Source organism: Ursus americanus, chromosome 13 (genome assembly GCF_024610735.1).
Source record: "Ursus americanus isolate L20-20 chromosome 13, mUrsAme1.1.p, whole genome shotgun sequence".
In the NCBI taxonomy this organism is placed as follows: domain Eukaryota; kingdom Metazoa; phylum Chordata; class Mammalia; order Carnivora; family Ursidae; genus Ursus; species Ursus americanus.
This window is the reverse complement of record NC_142139.1, coordinates 15403803-15424799: the sequence shown is the minus strand read 5'-3', so window position 1 is coordinate 15424799 and position 20997 is coordinate 15403803. Positions and strand designations below refer to the sequence as shown.

The window sequence follows — 20997 nt, the reverse complement described above, 5'->3', positions numbered from 1 at the left end:
GGCAGATAGATGCTTAAAGACTGAGCCACTCAGGCGCCGCAAAAGAACAGAATCTGTCTACACGGTCAAAATAGTTAGCTTGGTGGGAAAAATAAACCCCTTGTTGTGATATTATTTACACTAATAGCAATTCAGAACTGGTCAGCAGTTAGTTGTCTGAATTTAGTAACTTTTAACCAATTATTAAGAGGATTATTAGCCAAATGATTGTTTTGAAACCTGCCTTAAAATCCCCCCAAATAAATATTTTTGTAAAGTATCAGTACCTGGAGTGCTTGGGTGGCTGTCAGTTAAGCATCAGTCTTTGGCTCAGGTCATGATCTCAGGATCCTGGGATCCAGCCCTGCATTGGGCTCCCTGCTCACTGAGGGGAGTCTACTTCCTCACACTCTCCCTCTCCCTCTGTGCTCTCTCAAATAAATAAATAAAATCTTTAAAAAAAAGTATCAGTACCTTTAGGTTTGTATATTAAATAATGCAGTTATAAGTGCTTAGAAATAGATTCTCAAATAATCACTCACTTTCATTAAGTACTGTGTTATTAATTAGAACTAATCAATGACAGGAAATTAACATTTTTCTTTACAGGAATGATCACTGATCTTTTCATAGATAAGTTCAAGTTCAAAGGCACCAATGTAAAAACCAAAGTTCCTCTTTTACTGGAGATCCTGGACAGTTATGACCAAAATGCATTGATTGCTTTCTTTGATGCTGCATGAAATATAAACAAGGTAAAGTTCCAAAGAAGTCTTTTTAAATGAAATGTTAAAACACAATTATGGCACAAGCTAACTGTACAGACTTTTATTTCAAATGCTTTTTAATATTGTCTAAAAATATTTAAGATGTGACTTCTTTTAGTAATGCTTCTATTTTGAGAAATGAGCTTTTTAAAAATAAAGAGAATTTTTATTTTAAAACAAGTGGAATGATTGTAAGGAGTTTTCATGAATTTTTCCAAGTGGATGTTTTAACTTTTAAATTGAGAAATATTTGGAAATAAAAATATATTCAATTATTTAACAAGCTATACACATATGTATAAACTGCTTTACAGTTTTCAGAATGTATTTACATTAATTACTTCATCTGATCTTCACAATATATATTGTTATTTTGTCAAGTCATATAAGAAAACAGATTCTCTGTGAGGTTAAGTGATTAAGAGGACATGCTGTTAGTATTCTGTAAAGCTGGGACCAGATTCCACGTTCTGGTGCCTGGTTTGTGTCCTGGTTACTATATATACGTGTTGTTAACCAGGGGAAATAACTTATCAATTACTTTTTCTAGGAGTTGAAACTGATTCGCAACTGCTTTCACTCTTGCTAGGTAATGTTTCGTGACCCGTGTTCAGTTTGTGAAATGCTTGAGTTGGTTCAGTGCTATAAATTGTGGCCAGGGAAATGAGCAGAGCTTGCCCAGATTGAAGCAATCTTCACTTGCTGTTCTGTAACCAGTAGACTGTGCAAGTGTACTACATATGAATAGTGCAGAAATAGTGATGGCTTCTTAGATTTTCCTGTACTAGTATCCACTGATTTCTGTTTTATCACATATGGAGGGAAATAAGACTTTAAAGCTACAGAAGTTTTATTCATTAATCTTAATTCATGTTGTTTTCATATTCAGGGAAATGTTGTGTTTAAAGGTTGCTTTAAAATGGTATAAACATTATATAATTATGTAAGGGCACAAGAAGGGCACATTCATGAATTTGTCAGAAAACAAGAATGTTTCTTAATGATATACCATGATATTTATTATATGCAAGCCTTGTATATTAAATTTGAAAATTTGTTAAAGGCACATATCACTGAGAGTTTTATTTTAATAAGGTCATATTGTTATTATATTTAAACAACCTTCATTGCTAAATGGAACAAATGGAACAAATAGTTGTATCTAGGTCACTAGAATTTCGCTGGGTGCTTTTTGTTGGCTGCCACAGCTTGGGGAAAAATGCCTCAAAATCAGTGACTGTCTAGTTGAATTTCTTATAGTACATTACTTTTGTTTTATATATATATGTATCTCCACAGTGGTTCAAGGTGGCACCTTCCCTAATTGCATCTTCATTAGGTAAATTCAAAGGCATGACTGAAGAACCCCCTAAATGGTAAGATGACATTATAGTCCGCCATTTGAGTACCAGTTACCACGCGAGCAGCGTGTTGATGATATAGGCACATTATATAATCATGACAACCATATGACATGTAGATATTTTTACTCCCAATTAATAGATAAGAAAACTGAGAATCGGAAACCTTGAATAACTGGAGCAAGACTACCAGGCCAATTAGGGGCTGGGTCAGATCTTAGAGCTTTGGAAACCAGTCAAGCCAGCTGAAGGTCCCAGGGCTCACGTTAGGCTGAGGCGGCCCACTAACAATTGCTGAAGTTTTACTCCGTTTAGCCTGGAGACAGCCCTTTCCCAGAACCCAGGGATCACCTAGTGCCCCAGTTTAAAGTCTCGGGAAACTCAGGCCCCGCCTCTTCGGCCGGCGCAGGCGTTTTTCCTCCCGCCGCGGTTCGGCGTTTCTCCGCCCCTGCTCCGTGGCCTTCGCGGCCGCCTTCGTTCGCCTGCGACCGTGTCGCCTCCAGTGGCGTCACGGGCGTCGGCCCTTCCCATTGGCCCATTTCAATAGTCGCGGGATACTTGAACTGCTCGAACAGCCGCCGCTCCGGCGGGCTGCTAACTACACCTCGGGGGCGTCTTTAGCCCTCCAAGCCCGGCGGTTCCTGCCCAAGCCTTTCGCAACCTCTTCGGAACTGCGCGATCCCGAGCGAGCAGGCTGGCCCGGGCTGTGGCGGCTGGCTACGGCTGGAGCGTTTCTCGGCGGGGTCGGCGGGACGGAGGACACGCTGCTTGGCGCCGTAGGCTGATCCCGCCGCGACCCCGGGAGCAGTGATGTTGGGCAGCTCCGAGCCCGGGCCTGCGGCCCGCGAGGCGGGCTCGTCGCTGCTAACATTGCCGCATACGGCGCTCCAAGAGGACCAGGAGAACATCAACCCCGAGAAGGCGGCGCCCGCCCAGCAGCCCCGGACCCGGGCCGGGCTGGCGGTACTGAAGGCCGGGAACCCGCGCGTTCCGGCGCCGCAGCAGAGGCCCAAGACACGACGGGTAAAGAGATGAGCGATATCTGCGGGAGGGAGGGCCGAGCGGGAGTTTTGCACGAGGTTTAGCAGGTCGAGGAACATGGAGAGAAAGCATCTTCCGATCTTTTTTAAGGGAGGCCTGGGTCTGGAGTCCCCTTGATCCCTAGTTTTCTGGCGTGTGGGATGCCACTTAACAGCTTCTCTCCCATTGCTCTCTCCGCCAGCGCTGTGTTTTGCTGCTTGTCGGCTCTTTAGTGGGGGTATTTTTCGATAGTGAGGTCAAACCCAGCCCTACGAAAGTCCGCCCTTTTCTCGAGCTTTAAACCCTAGGCATTGCCCTAGGATCAGGACCCCCTTCCTGCCTTCCATATGGTTAAGATTACTTCTATTTTAGGAAAGGGTATAAAAAATACTTTGCTTTTAGTAAATTCCGCCATTTTACCGGATTTGCTCTGTTGCTCCACCCTGGGGCGAAAGTGGTGAACCTACACCTCTTTGCCGGCTCTCCTAAACTTGTCATTTTTCAGCCTGCCACTCCACTCATCTTGTAGCCCTGATTAGTTTTACATTATTTCACTTAGTGTGATTCTTTCTATAATTTACGTAGAAATGCCTGTAACTAATTTGAACATCACTTTCTTCAGCCACTCAAACTTTACTGCCTGGATTTCGTCCCAGATAGTTTAATTTCCTGAGAGTATTTGGGAGTGAAAGCAGAAACTGAGACCCATAAGGCAAAGAAAGCAAACTCCATTTAATAGGCTCAAAGATATTCATTTCTTTTTAGGTTGCACCTCTTAAGGATCTTCCTATAAATGATGAACATGTCACTGTTCCTCCCTGGAAAGCAAACAGTAAACAGCCTGCATTTACCATTCATGTGGATGAAGCAGAAGAAGAGACTCAGAAGAGGCCAGCTGAATCTAAAAACACAGAGAATGAAAATGTCCTGGCTTTTAATTCAGCTATTACTTTACCTGGACCAAGAAAACCACTGGTACCTCTTGATTATCCAATGGATGGTAGTTTTGGTAAGTTTTAAAGAACATCTGTATTAAATCAATGTAACCATAATTATTAAATAGGCTGAATTAATGATATTTTGCATTTTAAGACATTATCTTACCTGATCCTTATTACATAATGAAACTGATTTAATGTAACAAAGTTTAGAAAGTGTGTGACTTATTTCAGATCTCACAGCTAATACGTTGACCTAGTGACCTATAAATCCTAATTGGGTGCTCCTCCCTTCCCGTATACTGCTGATCAGATCAGTTTAATAGATCTCAAACACTTTGCTTGCTTGGGAGAATAGATTTCAGTTGTACTGATAAAACTCACTCTGTGCATACCACTTCAGGGAGTATTTGAATAGGATACAACTTTCAATATTGTGTATCTAACATCTCTTACGGCTTTAAAATTTTCTGTAAATCTAGTCTGATACCAGAGAGGGACACTGTCCTGTGAGTCAAGAGTTGAATCATGGCTGTTTGCAGTTAACCACCTATAGAATAAAGTAGATGCTGTAAAGACAGCTCTGCCAACGGTCTGTGCAACTGCTTTACCATAGGTCTGTCAAGTCACTGACAACTCATTAAGTTCAATCTCATTTAGGTTTTAGTTCTATTGTGAGAAGTGGCCTGGGAGTAGCAGAAAAATCCTTTGGAAAAAAAGTAGTTTTTGTATTTTTATTGAACATTTGTAAAAAGTTTTAACCCCAAAATGAACCTTGAAGTGAAAAGAGTAATGAAATATATTCTTTGCCTCAAAAGGTAATTTAAAATTACAAAACATGAAACACTTGTTGATTGTAGTGCTAATTTGTTTGAACTGCTCATAACAAACCTAATTTTCATTGACACATTAGTCCTCCTTCTAGTTATTGCTACATTGTACTTTGAATTTATCGGACTTTGGGGTCTACAAACTCTCATCGGGTAAATACTACATAATATCACAAAACTTGGATTTTAACTCTGTCTTCATAGGATCACTGTGCCATCTGCTCTTCTTTCTCATGGAATATGAATGATACTTTAACATAATACATCTTCAAATGCACTTTCCTTTTAAAGTGGCCTATCAGTATTTTCTCCTGTTGATTAAAACCAAGTGGTGATGGACATTGGGGGAGGGTATGTGCAATGGTGAGCGCTCAGAATTGTGTAAGACTGAATCACAGACCTGTACCCCTGAAACAAATAATACATTATATGTTAATAAAAATAAATAAATTATTAAAAAAACAAAACCTAGTGGGCAGAGGTACTAAAACCAGAGCGAAATATTCTTTGTACTTTGTCATGAGAAGCCCTTTTTAGTTAGATGAAATGCTTTTGTATGGGACACCTTACAAGGGCAATCAGTTTTGGCTATTAAATGAATTAGAAAATTAAACGATTAACTTATACTTTTATATTCTCCCAGAGTCACCACATACTATGGACATATCAATTGTATTAGAAGATGAAAAGCCATTGAGTGTCAATGAAGTCCCAGACTACCATGAGGACATTCACACATACCTTAGGGAAATGGAGGTAAGAGCTCTTGGAATCCAGTTTTTATACTGTTGTTTATTCATTATGGCAAAACGAAACTGAGAGAATGTTTTTAAGTTCTTTAACTGCTAGTGAATTATTCTAATGTTATGTTTCTAGTATGTACCATCTTTGTTAATGGTAGAATAATCTAATTGCAATTTTAACATTATACTAAGTAACTTTCTCAACAGGTTAAATGTAAGCCTAAAGTGGGTTACATGAAGAAACAACCAGACATCACTAACAGTATGAGGGCTATCCTTGTGGACTGGTTAGTTGAAGTAGGAGAAGAATATAAACTACAGAATGAGACCCTGCACTTGGCTGTGAACTACATTGATAGGTTCCTTTCATCGATGTCTGTGTTGAGAGGAAAACTTCAGCTTGTGGGCACTGCTGCTATGCTGTTGGCCTCGTAAGTCCAACTTGGTCTGTTGGATTAAAAATGATACCTTTCTGTGTAGGGAAGAAGTGATTTTTAACATTGTGACATTTTAATATATCCACAAGGCAGAAAGCAGTGACTACTTTTAGGGGTAGCAGTATGAAACTGTGTGAAACTAATTTAGGACATTAATTTTCCCAGTTCTAAATTCCAGGGTACCTTCTTGAATGAAGATGGGAGACTGGCTACATTTTAATACACTAGGACTAGATTACCAAGTTTAAAGAGTGTGGTTCCTTCCATCAAAAAGTGCTTTCTGGCATAAAATCATATCTTCTCCCATGGAAATTAAATAAATTAAAAAACTAAAAATGTTTATTTTTCTAAGAATTTCCTAAATTTCCAGTTACTTGGTGAACTCTGACATTGTACCCATCTTGGGAACTCTCTTGCTTCTTATATCCTTTGACTGCATTGGGACAAAATCCCAAGTCCTAGATGCATTTGGGTCTTTTAGTTAGCATTTATCTAGCTCTGCTGGAAATGGTCAAGTATCAGGGGAAACAGGCAATTGGTGGAGTATAGGTTTTGGACTCATTTCATGTATTCTGCTAAAGGGATTTCAGAATTAGATAAACAGCTTGCTTCACTTTTTGGAAGGACTGATTACTTAAAACTTTTTTCATTGTAGAAAGTTTGAAGAAATATACCCCCCAGAAGTAGCAGAGTTTGTGTACATTACAGATGATACCTATACCAAGAAACAGGTCCTGAGAATGGAGCACCTAGTTTTGAAAGTGCTTGCTTTTGACCTAGCTGCACCAACAGTAAATCAGTTTCTTACCCAATACTTTCTGCACCAGCAGTCTGCCAACTGCAAAGTTGAAAGTTTAGCAATGGTAAGTTCTTTTCATTTTGTCGAATGAAGATTCTTAGGTCACACAGTTTAATTATATAGCTGTGGTCAAGGAATTTAGTGTTTCAGGGACAAATTAGTGTTGCAGTATAAAGAGAGCCTACCATTGGCAAAAGGTAACATGAACTGGGAATGTACTAAGAATAGTGGCAGGAGGATGAAGTCTTAGGAAATGGTAGCCAGAAGAGTTGTTTTACAAATTATTAAAAGAGGAAAAGTACAGGATGAGGATAGATAAGGCTATGGGAGTTTTTTTTTCTTTGGTTGTCATAGAGCCAGTCTTCTAAAGATTTTATTTATTTTAGAGAGCACAGAGGGAGAGTGAGAGGGAGAAGCAGACTCCCCACTGAGCAGGGAGCCCAACGTGGGGCTTGACCCCAGAACCCTGGGATCATGACCTGAGCTGAAGGCAGACGCTTAACTGAGCCACCCAGATGCCCCGCCATAGAGCCAGTCTTAAAGACAGAAAAATATTAGGGCAGAAGGCAAAAATTTGAGGCTTGAATTCTAGAGCTCTTGTGATCATAAAGTGTATTTGCTTTTTCATTCCAGTTTTTGGGAGAATTAAGTCTGATAGATGCTGACCCCTACCTGAAGTATCTGCCATCAGTTATTGCTGCAGCGGCTTTTCATTTAGCACTCTACACAGTCACAGGACAGAGCTGGGTATGTATCACCGTGTCCTCACACATCTGCCTTGCAACTTAAAGATTTGTGCCAGATCTGTTAAATAACTGTCCTATACAAGTGTTGCTAATATAGAGGTACCTACCTGGAAAAACTGTTCAAAAAATCCATGCTGTTTAAAGCGTCTTACCTGTTTAGTAACATATGTTTGCTTGTTAGGTAGAAAGCTTCGCTATTACTTGGGTTTGAAAGGTGTGTGTAAAGAATTAGGGCCATAGGACCCACTGCTGGCAGGGAAAGTAGTACAAATTGATCAAAGTCAGCATAATAGATGGAATAATGGCTTGAGAAATCTGGAAGATTTGTTAGTTGGAATTGTTAGTCTTGAAATTTAACAAAACTCAAGTTTAATGCCAATACTGACTCATTGTGTTTAGTGTCTTGCTAAAAATAAAATTCAGTGGTTCTCTACTCCCTTCTCTGCAGCCTGAATCTTTAGTTCAAAAGACTGGATATACCTTGGAAAGTCTTAAGCCTTGTCTCATGGACCTTCACCAGACCTACCTCAGAGCACCACAGCACGCACAACAGTCAATAAGAGAAAAGTACAAAAGTTCAAAGTAAGAATTAACATGAACAGATATTAGAGAAGCTTGCTTTTCGAGGCTACCACTGGATTGAGATCCTTGACATTTTAACTTTATCAAAGGATTCACAAAACAGGCACAGCCTCCTCTTAGCAGGCCAGGTGTTTTGAGTAGGTTGTATTTATGCTTTGCGTCCTGCATTTGAGGGAGAAGAGGGGAGAGGAACGGGGCATGCATGCATGCATATTTTGTGGCCCAGTGATTCTATAATCATTAACTCAGTCAGAATAGAAGTAGCATTTCTGAGTTCCTAGTTATATGTATCATTCCATGATCTCCTTTACCCAATGAATATTTACTGAGTTTTTTTCCTACTTACAGGTATCATGGTGTTTCTCTCCTCAACCCACCAGAGACACTAAATGTGTAACAGTGAAAGACTGCCATTGTTTTCTAAGATGTAAATCACTCAAAGTATATGGTGTACAGTTTTTTTTGTAAGGTTTTAATTTTACAATCATTTCTGAATAGAGTTATGGTCAAGTACAAATTATGGTATCTATTACTTTTTAAATGGTTTTAATTTGTATATCTTTTGTACATGTAACTATCTTAGATATTTGGCTAATTTTAAGTGGTTTTGTTAAAGTATTAATGATGCCAGCTGTCAGCACAGTAAGAATAAGAACTAATAAATGGATTTGGAAAATTTGTTTGTAAGTCAAATTTGATTTGACTTCATGATATCAGAAAGAATTAATTTGATTTACTATAGAAGGGAACTGGGAAGGCTTCTCCTGAAATGAAAAAATAGTTTTAGGAAAACAGATAAAAGTTTGAGCATTCATTTTTCCTAAGGAACTGGATCAGTTAGGTGACTTGAGCATAATCTAAGCATATCTGGAATAAATCTGTGCTTACTTATCAGTTGTGATGATCCTGAGAATCTTTCAGCCCTTTGTACACACTATGAAAATGTTTTTTCATTCCTCATCAACTTTTCCACTTTACTGAAGTGACAATTATTTAAAACCTGCTAAGTTGTCCAGAAGGTTTTATTTTAAAGCATAATGTAAAAAATTATATAAAGAATCGACTAGATTTTATAATGGATTTGTGAACAGAAAAATACTCAAGTTATTAGCACTGAATAAATATCCTTTTAATAGTTATATACACAAATATACAACTATGTGAGCTTCAATTAGCAGCTCTCTTCTTTTTTCTCTTTTTCACTGGCTTTTTACTTGGTGCTTTTTCTTGTTTTGCACTGATGGTTTGTGTTCTGTGAACAAAATAAATTAACAGTTTACTAACAGTATTAGCACTATAAAGCCGATACGATGGATGGACTTACACCATTTTACTCGTTAAATTTTAGACTACCAAAATAGGAGACTTTTTTTTCCAGGAGAATATATAACATTTGCAAACTAAGAATAAAATGCAGTAACCTTAAAAGGCATCCATACAGTTTTATAGAATTAGGTCCTGTTTTTAAATCTCAGTTTGAAGAAACCACAGAAAGAACAGCTAGATTTCAAATTAAAAAGGGGTGTCTTTGTTTATAGGATAAGATGAGAATAAAACCAGAGAAGTCTTGAGTTATGTGTATACATTTGAAATAAACCAGAAATTTGTTACCTTATTTTCTTTGGGTTCTTGTCTGGTTCTAAAATGATCATTTCTTCTTCTTCACTGTCTGAGAGTACTATCGGGGCATCTTTAAGAAAATGTTAAGGAAACAATATAAATATAATCTCTTGGAAAATTTCTATGTGGATTTATGTCAGCAGTTCTAACATTCTATTTCCATACAAATAGCCCCAGCTACTCTGAGTAGAGGCTTACAGAACTACTTGTTCTTTCCTTCCCTGAAGTAAAACTCCTTGGAGCTCTGAAAAATAACACACTTTATTTCCTTAAAATTCTGTAATTATATGATCATTTTGTACATGTCATAATGGGGGGAAAGTCTATATAACTTCTATTATAAACAACACTGGAAGGAAAATACCTAGAAGCAGAATTATTGGGTCAAAAGGTACATAACATTCTAAAAAATATTTTGCTAAATCCACCCAAAATACTGTTACAATTTATATGAAAAACTCATTTTCCTATGCACCCTTGCCAATTTTTTTTTTTCTTAAGATTTTTGTTGATTTGAGAGGGAGAGAAAGAGCACAGGCGGGGGAGGATCAGAGGGAGAGGGACAAGCAGACTCCACACTAAGCATGGAGCCCAAACCGGGGCTTGTTCTCACAACCCTGAGATCATGACCTGAGCAAAAATCAAGGGTCAGACGCTTAACCTCAACCACCCAGGAGTCGTAATTTTTAATACTATCTGATACAGTACTTAGAAAACATCCCTTTTTGCTTTGAATTTATTTCCTTTATTACTACTAGGGTTGAAATATGTTACCAGCCATTTGTTTTTGAGAGTTACTTTGTATCTTTGGCCAGTTTTTCTCCTGAGCCTTAGTTAATAATGTATATAAAATGTGAATTAACCCTTTTCCCAGTTGGCATATCAATCTTTGAGCTTTCAGTTAGTTTTCTCCTTGTGTTCATATGCTTTAGAAAGGCTTTACCTGCTTTATCCTCCCAATTATCTTAGGTCCACTTTCATTATTCAGTTGAAAATATTACTCTTCAAAGCAGTAACTGAATGTTTAGCTATTAATCTTCCTAATCTTAGAAAAACATTTCACAAATATATAAAGAGGCATATGCAAAGATGCTTTACTGTAGCACTGTAACAGAAAATGATAACATTTATCAATAAGGGAATATTATTAAGCTAACCTAGTTATTGTCAAAGCCAGAATTCTGTGCAGCATTTAAAAATGTGGCTGATTGGGGCGCCTGGGTGGCACAGCGGTTAAGCGTCTGCCTTCGGCTCAGGGCGTGATCCCGGCGTTATGGGATCGAGCCCCACATCAGGCTCTTCCGCTGTGAGCCTGCTTCTTCCTCTCCCACTCCCCCTACTTGTGTTCCCTCTCTCGCTGGCTGTCTCTATCTCTGTCGAATAAATGAATAAAATCTTTAAAAAAAAAATGTGGCTGATGACATGAAAAAATTCTAAAGATTCATTCACAGTCCCTGTGTTCAAGCAGCTTATATTGGTGTAAATATATAGTAAATAAATACATGGAACAAGGTCTGGAAGAATAATACCAAACAGAAGTAACCACTACAAAAGCTGAATAAGGCTCCCAATCAATGAGGATTTTTTTTTTTTCCTTACAAAAGCCCCAGCAGGCTCTCAGTAATGTTTACAGGTAATTAATTTCATTCCTTGAAGGTTGGCAGGTATGTACATTATACATACCTAAACTGTAATGCCTTCACTATTTTTTTCAGCCAGATTTAGTAAATACACCCTTTAGTTCTCTGCCAGCCTATTTGCTACATCCATCCTTGTATGATTTGGGTCTGAAAAGCCCAATTCCTGATTATTATGGGCCAAGCAAGAATCTGGTTTTCCGAAGAGTAAAAATATACACAGGTTAAAAACAATTTTCTCCAGTTCTACAGCTTTCAGAATGCAAAGAACATCTAGGACTACCATTATTCCAGGTGATTCTAGAGTTCTGTAAGTTTTAATACTACTCTATTAACAGTCATATATAGCTATGTAATTTTCTATTAACTAAAATTAAAATTTAGAATTCAGTTCTGTCACAAACCACATTTCAAATGCTGAATATCTGCATGTGGCTAGTGCCTATTATATTTATTGAACAGTGTACATACGGAACATTTCTAACATTATAGTTCCATCTGGACAGCTCTAATGTTATGATATGATATGGCTTTTTATGTTTGAGTCATAGAAACTACAAAGAAAAAACAGCGTGCAGGAATGAACTTTTTAAGAAACTCATCCCCTTAAAACTGGCCCACGTATACATATAAAAAAAACAACAGCAACAACACATTTTTAACTAAAAATGTCAGTACATACAACAGAGTACCACTACTCCACAAAGCACATTCTTTTAGAAAATAAGATCCCTAAAACAGGAAGGTATATATGTTATGTATATATGAGATACATAATTACATAAAAGCTATAAATAAAGCGCTACCTACCTTGGCTTCCAATATTGGAGACTTCTACTCCAGTGTCCATTTTCAGACTATCAAGAATGATAGCTTCATCAGTGCCATCTTCATCCTCCTCTTCCTTCTCAGAGTCTTCAAGATCACCCCAGGAGTTTTCTATTCCCTCTCCAATTTGGGCAGTTCCAGGAGTCCAAAGCACGGGATTAGAAACACTTGACAAGTTAAGAAAACTATGAATAACAAAAATACTGCTATTTGATGCAGTGTTGAAAAAGAGGAGAGTAAAAGTTTTAAGACTCAAGTGTGCATCAAGTTTGTGCAAAAAACTTTCACTAATAGCTACACTATGGGTGGCTGAGCAAGAAGAAAGAAACAAAAACTGTAACTCAGGTTAAGATTTTATGGAAACGATGGTGAGAAATACCGAGACATGCTGGCTCAACAGTTGCCGTAATAAATATAGCAAATGGAGGAATAAATAATTTCCAAGAACAATGTGTAATAGTACATAAAGTGCTTGACTGAGATTAAGGAACAATTATCCAAAGAAAAATAAAATGCTGTACATTGGCTAATAAGAGAAAATTTTCGGTTTTTGTAGGATAGCTGAAGAGGTGGGTGTTATATCAAAGACTTAAGACTAATCACTGTCTTGTATCTTAAATGTTTTCTCTAACAAAGCAGTGTTTCAGAAAATAAACTTCAGTATGTACACCCTTCACATATACCTAATAATCCCAAGTGTTATGAATCATGTTGTTACTGAAAAAACCATCCAATAAAGATACACTTCTGAAGGAGGTTCAGCTTCAGCAATAATTTCTTCTGCTTTCTCTTCGACATCGGAGGTATCAATAGGGGCCTTTTCCATTTTAAATGCTGTGATTCTTTGACTTGCTATAGACTCTGCAAAGCCAAATTTTCCACCTTCTTTCCTGTGTGGGTTTTTTATTGGGGGTGGGGAGGGGTGGAGGAGGGGGAATGATAGATGGAAGAGAAAACAGGAAGGGAAAAGTTAACCATTTTATCCTTTTGATGGAGGGGAAACTGGAAGAAAAGCTATCTGACTAAACCTCATTTATTATGCTTATCAAGAGAAATAAAAAGTTACTATAATTAATTTATTGAACCACATGCCAGGCAAGTGCTAAGTGCTTTAAGTATATTATTCTCTAATCCTCAAACCAACCCTACCAAGTAGGTATTACCTCCCACATTACTGAAGACACTGAAGTGCTGGGTTATAGAAGAAGCAGAGAACCAACCCCAGTTTGTGTTCCTTCTGTTAATCTGAGCTACTAGATTCTTTTTTCTAAAGAAAATGTTAATTTTTTAAAAGAAAAATATTACGTGGCTTCTCAATACAGATTATATTTAAATTGGAATACAATATAACACTTCTGTATATTCAACTTAGATTAACAGATAAGGAAAAATGGGAGTGTGAAAATTACGCGGGTACTCTTGTGCAAGAAAGGTCCTTAACAGAAAAATCTGTTAAAAATAAAAAGACCATTTAGTTCTAAAAAAAAATTAAACTTACCTTACTTTCTGGTCGTTCTCCAAAGCCTTCTGTATTAGCTCTGTAATTTCCAATACTTTCACACCAGCTATTTTACTACATCTCAAAACCTATTTATAAAAGTACATTGTTATTTAAAGACAACAAACCACGCAGCTCTAACAAAACTATAAACATAAGAATAGTTTTTCTACCTTTAAAATATAAGCTTGACCATTTCAAATATGAAAATACAATGTAAACACAAATTAATGCAAAATGTGAGACTTGTTTTAAAATATCTGAAGGATTACACGTTAGGAAAACAGACTCAAAAACCTCTTGACAGCGTAAAAGATACCACTGAAAAGGCCACAGACATATGTTATATACTCAGGGATGCACTAACTACCTTTCAATGTGAGTGATCCAAAGCATTAGATCAAGACATGGCTGCAGTATCCCCTGGGAAATAAGCAAAGATTCCCAGGCCTCAGGGACCTAATAGATCAGAATCTCTGGAAACAGGGATCTGGTAATGGTCATGATACCGGTAACAGAAACTCACACAGCACACTTAATATATGCTACACAGTGCAATACACCCATTGTTTATCCTTACATTCCTTAACAAGTGTCGACAGTACCTTTAATAAAGTTAATAAAGAAGGTCAGTTAGTGTAAGGCAGAACTGGAATTCCAACTAAAGCAGCCTCTGTGCCCCACCTGTGCTATATGCTATATGCCAATCGATTTTCTAGAAGCCTTCATGTGAATCTGATATGTAGCTGGATTTGAGAACTACTGCTTATTGAACCTAACTTCTGAGAGTACCTATTTCTACCTTTTTGACACTTTTTTTTTGCATGTGTGAATAGGTAGATGAATCTCTTTTCTCATGGGAAAGAAAATAAGTGTTCCTCTATGTAGAAGGGTTAGACCCTGAGGGCAATACATGGGAGCAGCAAATAGAAAGGATATCTTGTAGCCACCAGTCAACAGAATGTAATAATATTGAAACCAGATTCTAACATATCTTAGATTCAATCATGGAAAATATCCTTGAGGGGTGCCTGGGTGGCTCAGTCGTTAAGCGTCTGCCTTCGGCTCAGGGCATGATCCCAGGGTCCTGGGATCGGGCCCCGCATCAGGCTCCCTGCTCTGCTGGGAAGCCTGCTTCTGCCTCTCCCACTCCCCCTACTTGTGTTCCCTCTCTCGCTGGCTGTCTCTCTCTCAAATAAATAAAATCTTAAAAAAAAAAAAAAAGAAAATATCCTTGATAGCTTTTAGTTAAAAAACAGGAAAAAGCTTCTAAAAAGAAGAGACCTATTCTTAATAGAACATTAATCAGAGCACTAACTTGATCTTTCAGCAGCATTATCCCACCACTGGACTGGATAGTACAAATCTCTCGATGCTTGTTCATAGCAATCACCAGCAGGCCATCCATTACACGTTCTTCTCGTTCATTGGGATCCACCAATAAATATGTACTGAAATGAATGTTAAATGGACCTGAGCAAATCTGAGGTTGAATGCTTGTCAATTTTAAGATACCATTTTTAAAAGATAGCATTAATAAAGTCAACACAGTGAAGGTCTGAGCCTGTGGATGAGTCACTTTAATGGGAAAACAGATGAGAATCATTGTTTTTATGGACAAAATAAATGCTAAGGGGATATCACTAGCTATTACAGTAAAATCTCTTAAGTTATATTGGTTTTCTTTAAATAATATGTAATCTAAACCAAAAGCTATCACTTTGGTTAAATGACTTGTTGCTCATTAATAAAAACTTAGATAACATTAATTTGTTAATTTTAAATGTCCCCTAGTGTGTCCTAGATTCTGAAGTTCTTTTAGGTTCTGCTAATGGTTCATTAATACTATTTTTGCACTGTCCAATGGTGGCCTCTCGTCACATGTGGCTATTGAGCCTCTGAAATGCGGCTAGTCCAAATTGAGATGTACATGAGTGAAAAATACCAGATTTCAAAGATTTAGTAGAAAGAAAGGAATGCAAAATATCTCGTGAATAATTTTAATACCACATATTAAGATAATGTTACATGTAAGATAAAATATTTACCAAAATCAATTTTCCCTGTTTCTTTTTACTTTTAATGAGGCTACTGGAAAATTTTAAATTACATATATGGCTCATGTTGTATTTCTACTGGACAGTGCTGGTCTATTTCCCACTAATGAAATTCTACACTACAATGACTAAAAGTTGAAAGAGTCCCTAGTTTTTATTCATAAAGCTGTTAAAATATTTATATCTCCCTTTGTTTCTGAAGAGATTTAAGGCCCAAGTTTTCATTTAAAGGCACCATTACATGGACCTAAGACTCCAGTTTTTCTGTTGTAGGAAGAATTAAGTGAATTGTGAAGAAACTACTAGAGAGCTGAAGAAAACTAAATTTATCCTATTTGCGAACCTTTCCCCTTTGTGACTTGCTCCTCTAACATGCTCCAAAGTCCTATCTTCCATTAATCCACAGTAATTCCCACCCTACTTTCCCAAATTAGAGCCTAGCACACAACTCTATTAAACACCTGTACATCTCTAGCACCACCAGGGTACAGTATATTTTAAGAATCCTGTGAAAAGTGTTGTGAAGTCTCTTCATTACAGAAGAATTTGTCACTTCTATTGAGAAAGCTTTCTGCCAACTAATGCTCTTACAAAGAAAGAAAGAAAAAAAAGCATAAGGTGCTTTAATATTAGAGGAGGTGTTTATTCATCTGTCCACAGCACATTTGAACAGAACAAAAAAGTTCCTAGCTCCATGTACAATTTCAGCCCATGACAAGGAAACCTACCCTTGCTGGAAGAAGGCAAAACTGACACAAATGGGCATGTGGTGGATGCTTAACGGTACAGGATCTCGCTCTTCAGGTGTATACTGTTTGAAAATAAAAGCTTCAATAATTAGTCACTAAATTATAAACATAAAAAAAAAATCTTGCACATCAAATATTAAACTAAAAAATATAATTCCTTGAATCATCAGTTGAGTACCTAAATTAACTCTTTCACAATTACCTATTTGACTTCGCCACTCGTGTTTCTTAAAACTTTATGCATATGTCAAAAAGCTTTACTGGGGTATAAGTACCATAAAATCCATTCATCGTAAGTATATATCTACTCACTTTGTACTAAATTTATAATTATGTAACTATCACCACAATCCAGTTTTCTGACCTTTCCAATATCCCCCCAAATCTCCTTGAGCCTATTTGCAGTCACTTCTCACTCCCACTCCCAGCCCCAAGCATTTCATGTACGTGGAATCAAACAATTTTGTCTTTTGCGTCTGCTTCCTTTGAAGTTAGCAAGTTTTTTCATCCATCTTGCAGTATGTATCACTAGTTCGGTCCTTTTTACTGCTGAATAGTATTCCACCATATGGATATACCGCCATTTGTTTTTCCACTTACCAAATGATGAACATTTGGATTGTTTCCAGTTTGGGGCTATTATGAATAATGCTGCCATTCAACATTCATATGAAAGTCTTTGACTGAAAACGTACTACCATTTCTCCTGAACAGTTTCCTAGGCATGGAACTGCGGGGCTGTATAAGTTGACACTTAACTTTTTAAGAAACTGCCAAACTTTTCCAATGTGGCTATACCATTCTACGTTACCACTAGCAATAACTCTACAATATTTTTAAATTGATCTCTCACTCTCTCTCTTACTTCCTTATACCAATTCCCTTCTCTACAGGAACATGTCTATTGTTAATAAACCTTTGTCTCTACCTCTAAGTCTTTAGAGTCTAGTCTAATGCCTAAAAGCAGCACATGAAGGACTGCTCAGAAATGTGGGCATCTGATGTTTCCTGTCACAACTTTAAGACACAAACTATCTACAGTGTACTTTCATTATTCCAGCAAGAATTCATATAAATTGAAGATGACATACTTAGCACAAGAGAAAGGCAACGTAAACAGTACATATCAACAGTTTTCAAAATGTGGCCCTTCCACTGGCAGCATCAGTATCACCTCGAAACTCAGAAGTACAAATTTTAGGTTCCACTGCTACCCTACTCTGAGGGTGGCGCCTAGCAATATGTCTTAATAAGCCTTCCAGTTGTTTCTGAAGGACTTTTGCCAGACAGTAAGCACAAGTATCTCAATGTCCTGAGAACCATGTATTTCTCACACATGTGGCTCCTAAACATAAGCCAACTGCTTCATCTAATGCTCAATCCCAAGACAAAGTCACCTAGTTTTATCCTAGAAAAGCAAGATAGGCTTTTACTGACACTTTAATACAAGAGATTTAACAGATTTCAAGGACAATTTTGACCACATATCATGCTTGCCTTATCAACAAATTTTAGAACATACTTAATCACCATATACAATAAGAACTCACTAACAACAAGTTGCCTGAACATCAAGGATATTCCTTCATTCATAGGGAGAAGCCTGGCTCGAATCATGGGAGCTTACCAGCGTTACTTCATCTCCTTGGACAGAGACATCGGGTCTTCGGAAGTGACACAAGGCTACAATTGCAGCAATGCTGGCGGCATCAATAATATTCCCATCATGATTTAATAAATGTAGGTCCACACGTATTTGCCAAACCTGAATGTGAATTTAAAACAAAAATAAACCATTGGCTACTCATAAGGAAAGTAACACTGCTTGCAAATTTTTCTCTTGCAGTTAAAATATGCAGTTACTCCTTCTATTCTATTAGTAAAAATGTATTAAGAGAAATGTTAAGCCAGGCCAACATCTGAAGTACCAATAGTTCACCTTTCTGAGTCATCTGACAACAGTAATATATACACTCTAAATAAATAGAACCATTGCACAATTAATACTAAGATTTTCCCAATCCTAAATATATTTTTATTGTCTCCTAACTCAAAAACCTCAAACTCTTAGGTTTTACTTGACAATATTATAATGACCCTACAAGTAATCCAAATAGGAAGTATCATTTTCAAGGATATAATGTGGAAAGTGACTTCTCTGGAGTCAAAAAGATAGTCAAAATACCCTAATCAAGTGTAAAGTTCTAAAACATTATCATGTAGCACAATTTATTAGAGTAACATTTCCAGTGTCAGTCTACCACTGACTCCCTATGTAGCCCTGTATAAGTCAATAAACCTACACAAAAGAAGGATTTAATCTGTTCTTCAGTTCTTCATTCATAAAAAAGGAACATATTACCTGCTTCTATCAACTCACTTAAAGAAGAGAATAAAACCGAATATATGAAAAACCACAAGTTCTCTGAATAAGACATTTTTATACACATCCAAGTTGATACTTTCACCAATGTTTATTGTCCCTTCAGAGAGAGAGAGATGGCAAAGTTCTACGGGTAGCACTCAGGAACATTTGAAGTGAAGTGAATCAGTATAAAACTGAATTAACGGAAGCTCTGAGAATAAAAGTACAGATATAGGAATCCATTAATCAACAATACTCAACCTAAGAGTAAGAATTTTGGGCATATTCCCCACCTTTTCACCAGCAACAACACAGAGAGATTCAGTGTCTATACACTTCGAATTTCTTAGACATCTTTCCAAGAGTCGATTCAACTTCACCAAGAGATCTGACTGCCTATGAAAATAGGAATGGGCTAATGTCATGAAATATAACACCAGGCATTAAAACAATAGCTCACTGCTGTTATCTTCTCTTTTAGCCTCATTAAGCAGCTAAAAAGCAGCTTTAAAAATTAAAAAAAAAAAAAATTTAAATACCTGCCAGGTTCAAAAGCTGGGGCAGCCATCTGAGAGAGTTCAAGGTTAAAAAAAAGAATACCTTCTGTTGCCCTATTGAGCTTTGGAGAAACAAGTTCACAGGAAACCTGTCCAAGAACTCTGCAAAATAAATACAAATCTGTTAACTAAATATATCTCCTTTCCAATTAAAAATTAATCTCAAACAGGTACCAATTAAGTTTCACTCTTACTCTGAGTAACAACATACTCAGTATGACATATCAATTAGAGGCTGAAATTACATATAAAGTATAGGATATATATAGAAATAAAACACATATTGGCATACACAAAAAGATGACAAGAAAAAACATCTCTTATTACAATACTGACTATTCCACAGATTTTTTTACAAATCAATGATCTTTACTTCTCTTTTCTAAAACAAATATTTATTAACACAAGATGGCATGAAAACTTGCGATTTCTTAGTTTTCATATGGCACAGCTGGCCAACATTATCTGAACAATATTCTCACAGCTTCCAAAAGAATATTAAAAACCTAATTCTCATGTCTGGAAAATAAGAAAAGTAGGCCTACTTAATGGGAAGTGCAGAAAACAAATTCAGGGGAATTACTGCTGGCTGTATATATGACTTAAAGAGATTAGAAAACTATGTGATACTCATGTGATGAAAAATGTATTTATGGTTAAAAATCAAAAACTCTTGCATTAAAGAAGATATACTTATTTTGGCAGCGAAACAAAGAAGTCTGTCCACACTTCTTAGCTGCTTTGTAAACAACTGAGTCGATAAGGTTCTTTTAAACTTCTCCCTATTGAGCTTTTATCTAATTTGAATCCTTTGTTACCTTGTTTTCCCAAGTTCCACAATACAGCACCCATAATCTGTTCCAAATGAGATCTTGATGTTCCTATAATCATAGGTTTGTCTGCCATCCAGCCGCTGTAAGCATAACATTCATTCGTTTATTCCTTCAACAAATATTTATTAAGCAGCTACTCTACGCCAGGGCTAAACACTTGGGAGATAGGTGGATGCCTAATCACTCCCCATAGGAAAGTGGAAACTAGGTGCCCGAGCACTACTAGTCGCTGGTGTGACTCCAGCTTTGAACCCAACTGGAGCCAAAAAAAAAAAAAAAAAAAAAAAAAAAGCTTGAGGGATTGGGGGAACGCACCGGCGGTTCCCTCCAGGGGCTCCGTGGGCCTGCGAGGGACAGCTCTGTGCGTCCAAGACGGAAGGCTGTGAGCGGCGGTGCGACCAGAGCGCCCACGCACCGCGAAGTTCCCCGGGACCATTTACCTTCTTCTCTTCGATGGCGCGGAGTAGGAAACGGCGCTCGCAGTTTGAAAGTGGTGTCTCCTTCATGCTGCAGGACCACAATACACAGTAGCACCGGAATCCGCTAGGAAAAGTGAACTAGGTCCCCTTCACGCGTTCTCCGCTCGCTCTGACGCGCAGGAAATTTACGTCATCAAAGCTCGGCGGGTTAGGAAAGCCAAGGCTGAGGGAG

At 37.5% G+C, this 20997-nt stretch overlaps 3 protein-coding genes across 3 annotated transcripts in view; 2 read left to right on the top strand and 1 right to left on the bottom strand.

The window, feature by feature from the left end:
* Positions 1 to 1812, top strand: part of BBS7 (Bardet-Biedl syndrome 7) — a 39982-nt gene extending 38170 nt beyond the window's left edge. The window contains exon 19 of the mRNA XM_045799050.2: positions 589 to 1812. Coding sequence (XP_045655006.2) covers positions 589 to 722 — 134 coding nt within the window. The 3' untranslated portion in view covers positions 723 to 1812. The remainder of the gene's footprint in view (positions 1 to 588) is intronic.
* Positions 1813 to 1925: 113 nt separating this feature from the next.
* CCNA2 (cyclin A2) lies at positions 1926 to 9817 on the top strand. Its single transcript, XM_045799052.2, has 8 exons — positions 1926 to 3130; positions 3893 to 4136; positions 5539 to 5651; positions 5846 to 6069; positions 6731 to 6938; positions 7508 to 7621; positions 8069 to 8202; positions 8551 to 9817. Exons 1-8 carry the CDS (start codon positions 2918 to 2920, stop codon positions 8597 to 8599), a joined length of 1299 nt encoding a protein of 432 aa, XP_045655008.1. The 5' UTR covers positions 1926 to 2917; the 3' UTR covers positions 8600 to 9817.
* On the bottom strand, positions 9307 to 20954 carry EXOSC9 (exosome component 9). The gene is made up of 12 exons (XM_045799051.2): positions 20787 to 20954; positions 20332 to 20426; positions 19496 to 19615; positions 19250 to 19352; positions 18219 to 18356; positions 16571 to 16653; positions 15104 to 15236; positions 13786 to 13874; positions 13031 to 13177; positions 12270 to 12454; positions 9814 to 9892; positions 9307 to 9454 (listed from the first exon to the last, which is right to left on the bottom strand). The coding sequence occupies exons 1-12, from the start codon at positions 20850 to 20852 to the stop codon at positions 9370 to 9372; spliced, it is 1323 nt and encodes a 440-aa protein (XP_045655007.1). The 5' UTR covers positions 20853 to 20954; the 3' UTR covers positions 9307 to 9369.
* Positions 20955 to 20997: the final 43 nt, after the last annotated feature.

Bases quoted from the DNA above. Each gene is read 5' to 3' on its own strand.
- CCNA2 (XM_045799052.2), top strand. From the start codon at position 2,918: ATGTTGGGCAGCTCCGAGCCCGGGCCTGCGGCCCGCGAGGCGGGCTCG. The intron at 5,652-5,845 runs GTAAGAGCTCTT...CTTTCTCAACAG, and splicing joins CATACCTTAGGGAAATGGAG to GTTAAATGTAAGCCTAAAGT. The intron at 7,622-8,068 runs GTATGTATCACC...CCTTCTCTGCAG, and splicing joins CAGTCACAGGACAGAGCTGG to CCTGAATCTTTAGTTCAAAA.
- EXOSC9 (XM_045799051.2), bottom strand. From the start codon at position 20,852: ATGAAGGAGACACCACTTTCAAACTGCGAGCGCCGTTTCCTACTCCGC. The intron at 20,427-20,786 runs GTAAATGGTCCC...TTATGCTTACAG, and splicing joins GCGCCATCGAAGAGAAGAAG to CGGCTGGATGGCAGACAAAC. The intron at 13,178-13,785 runs GTAAGTTTAATT...AAACCCACACAG, and splicing joins GAGAACGACCAGAAAGTAAG to GAAAGAAGGTGGAAAATTTG.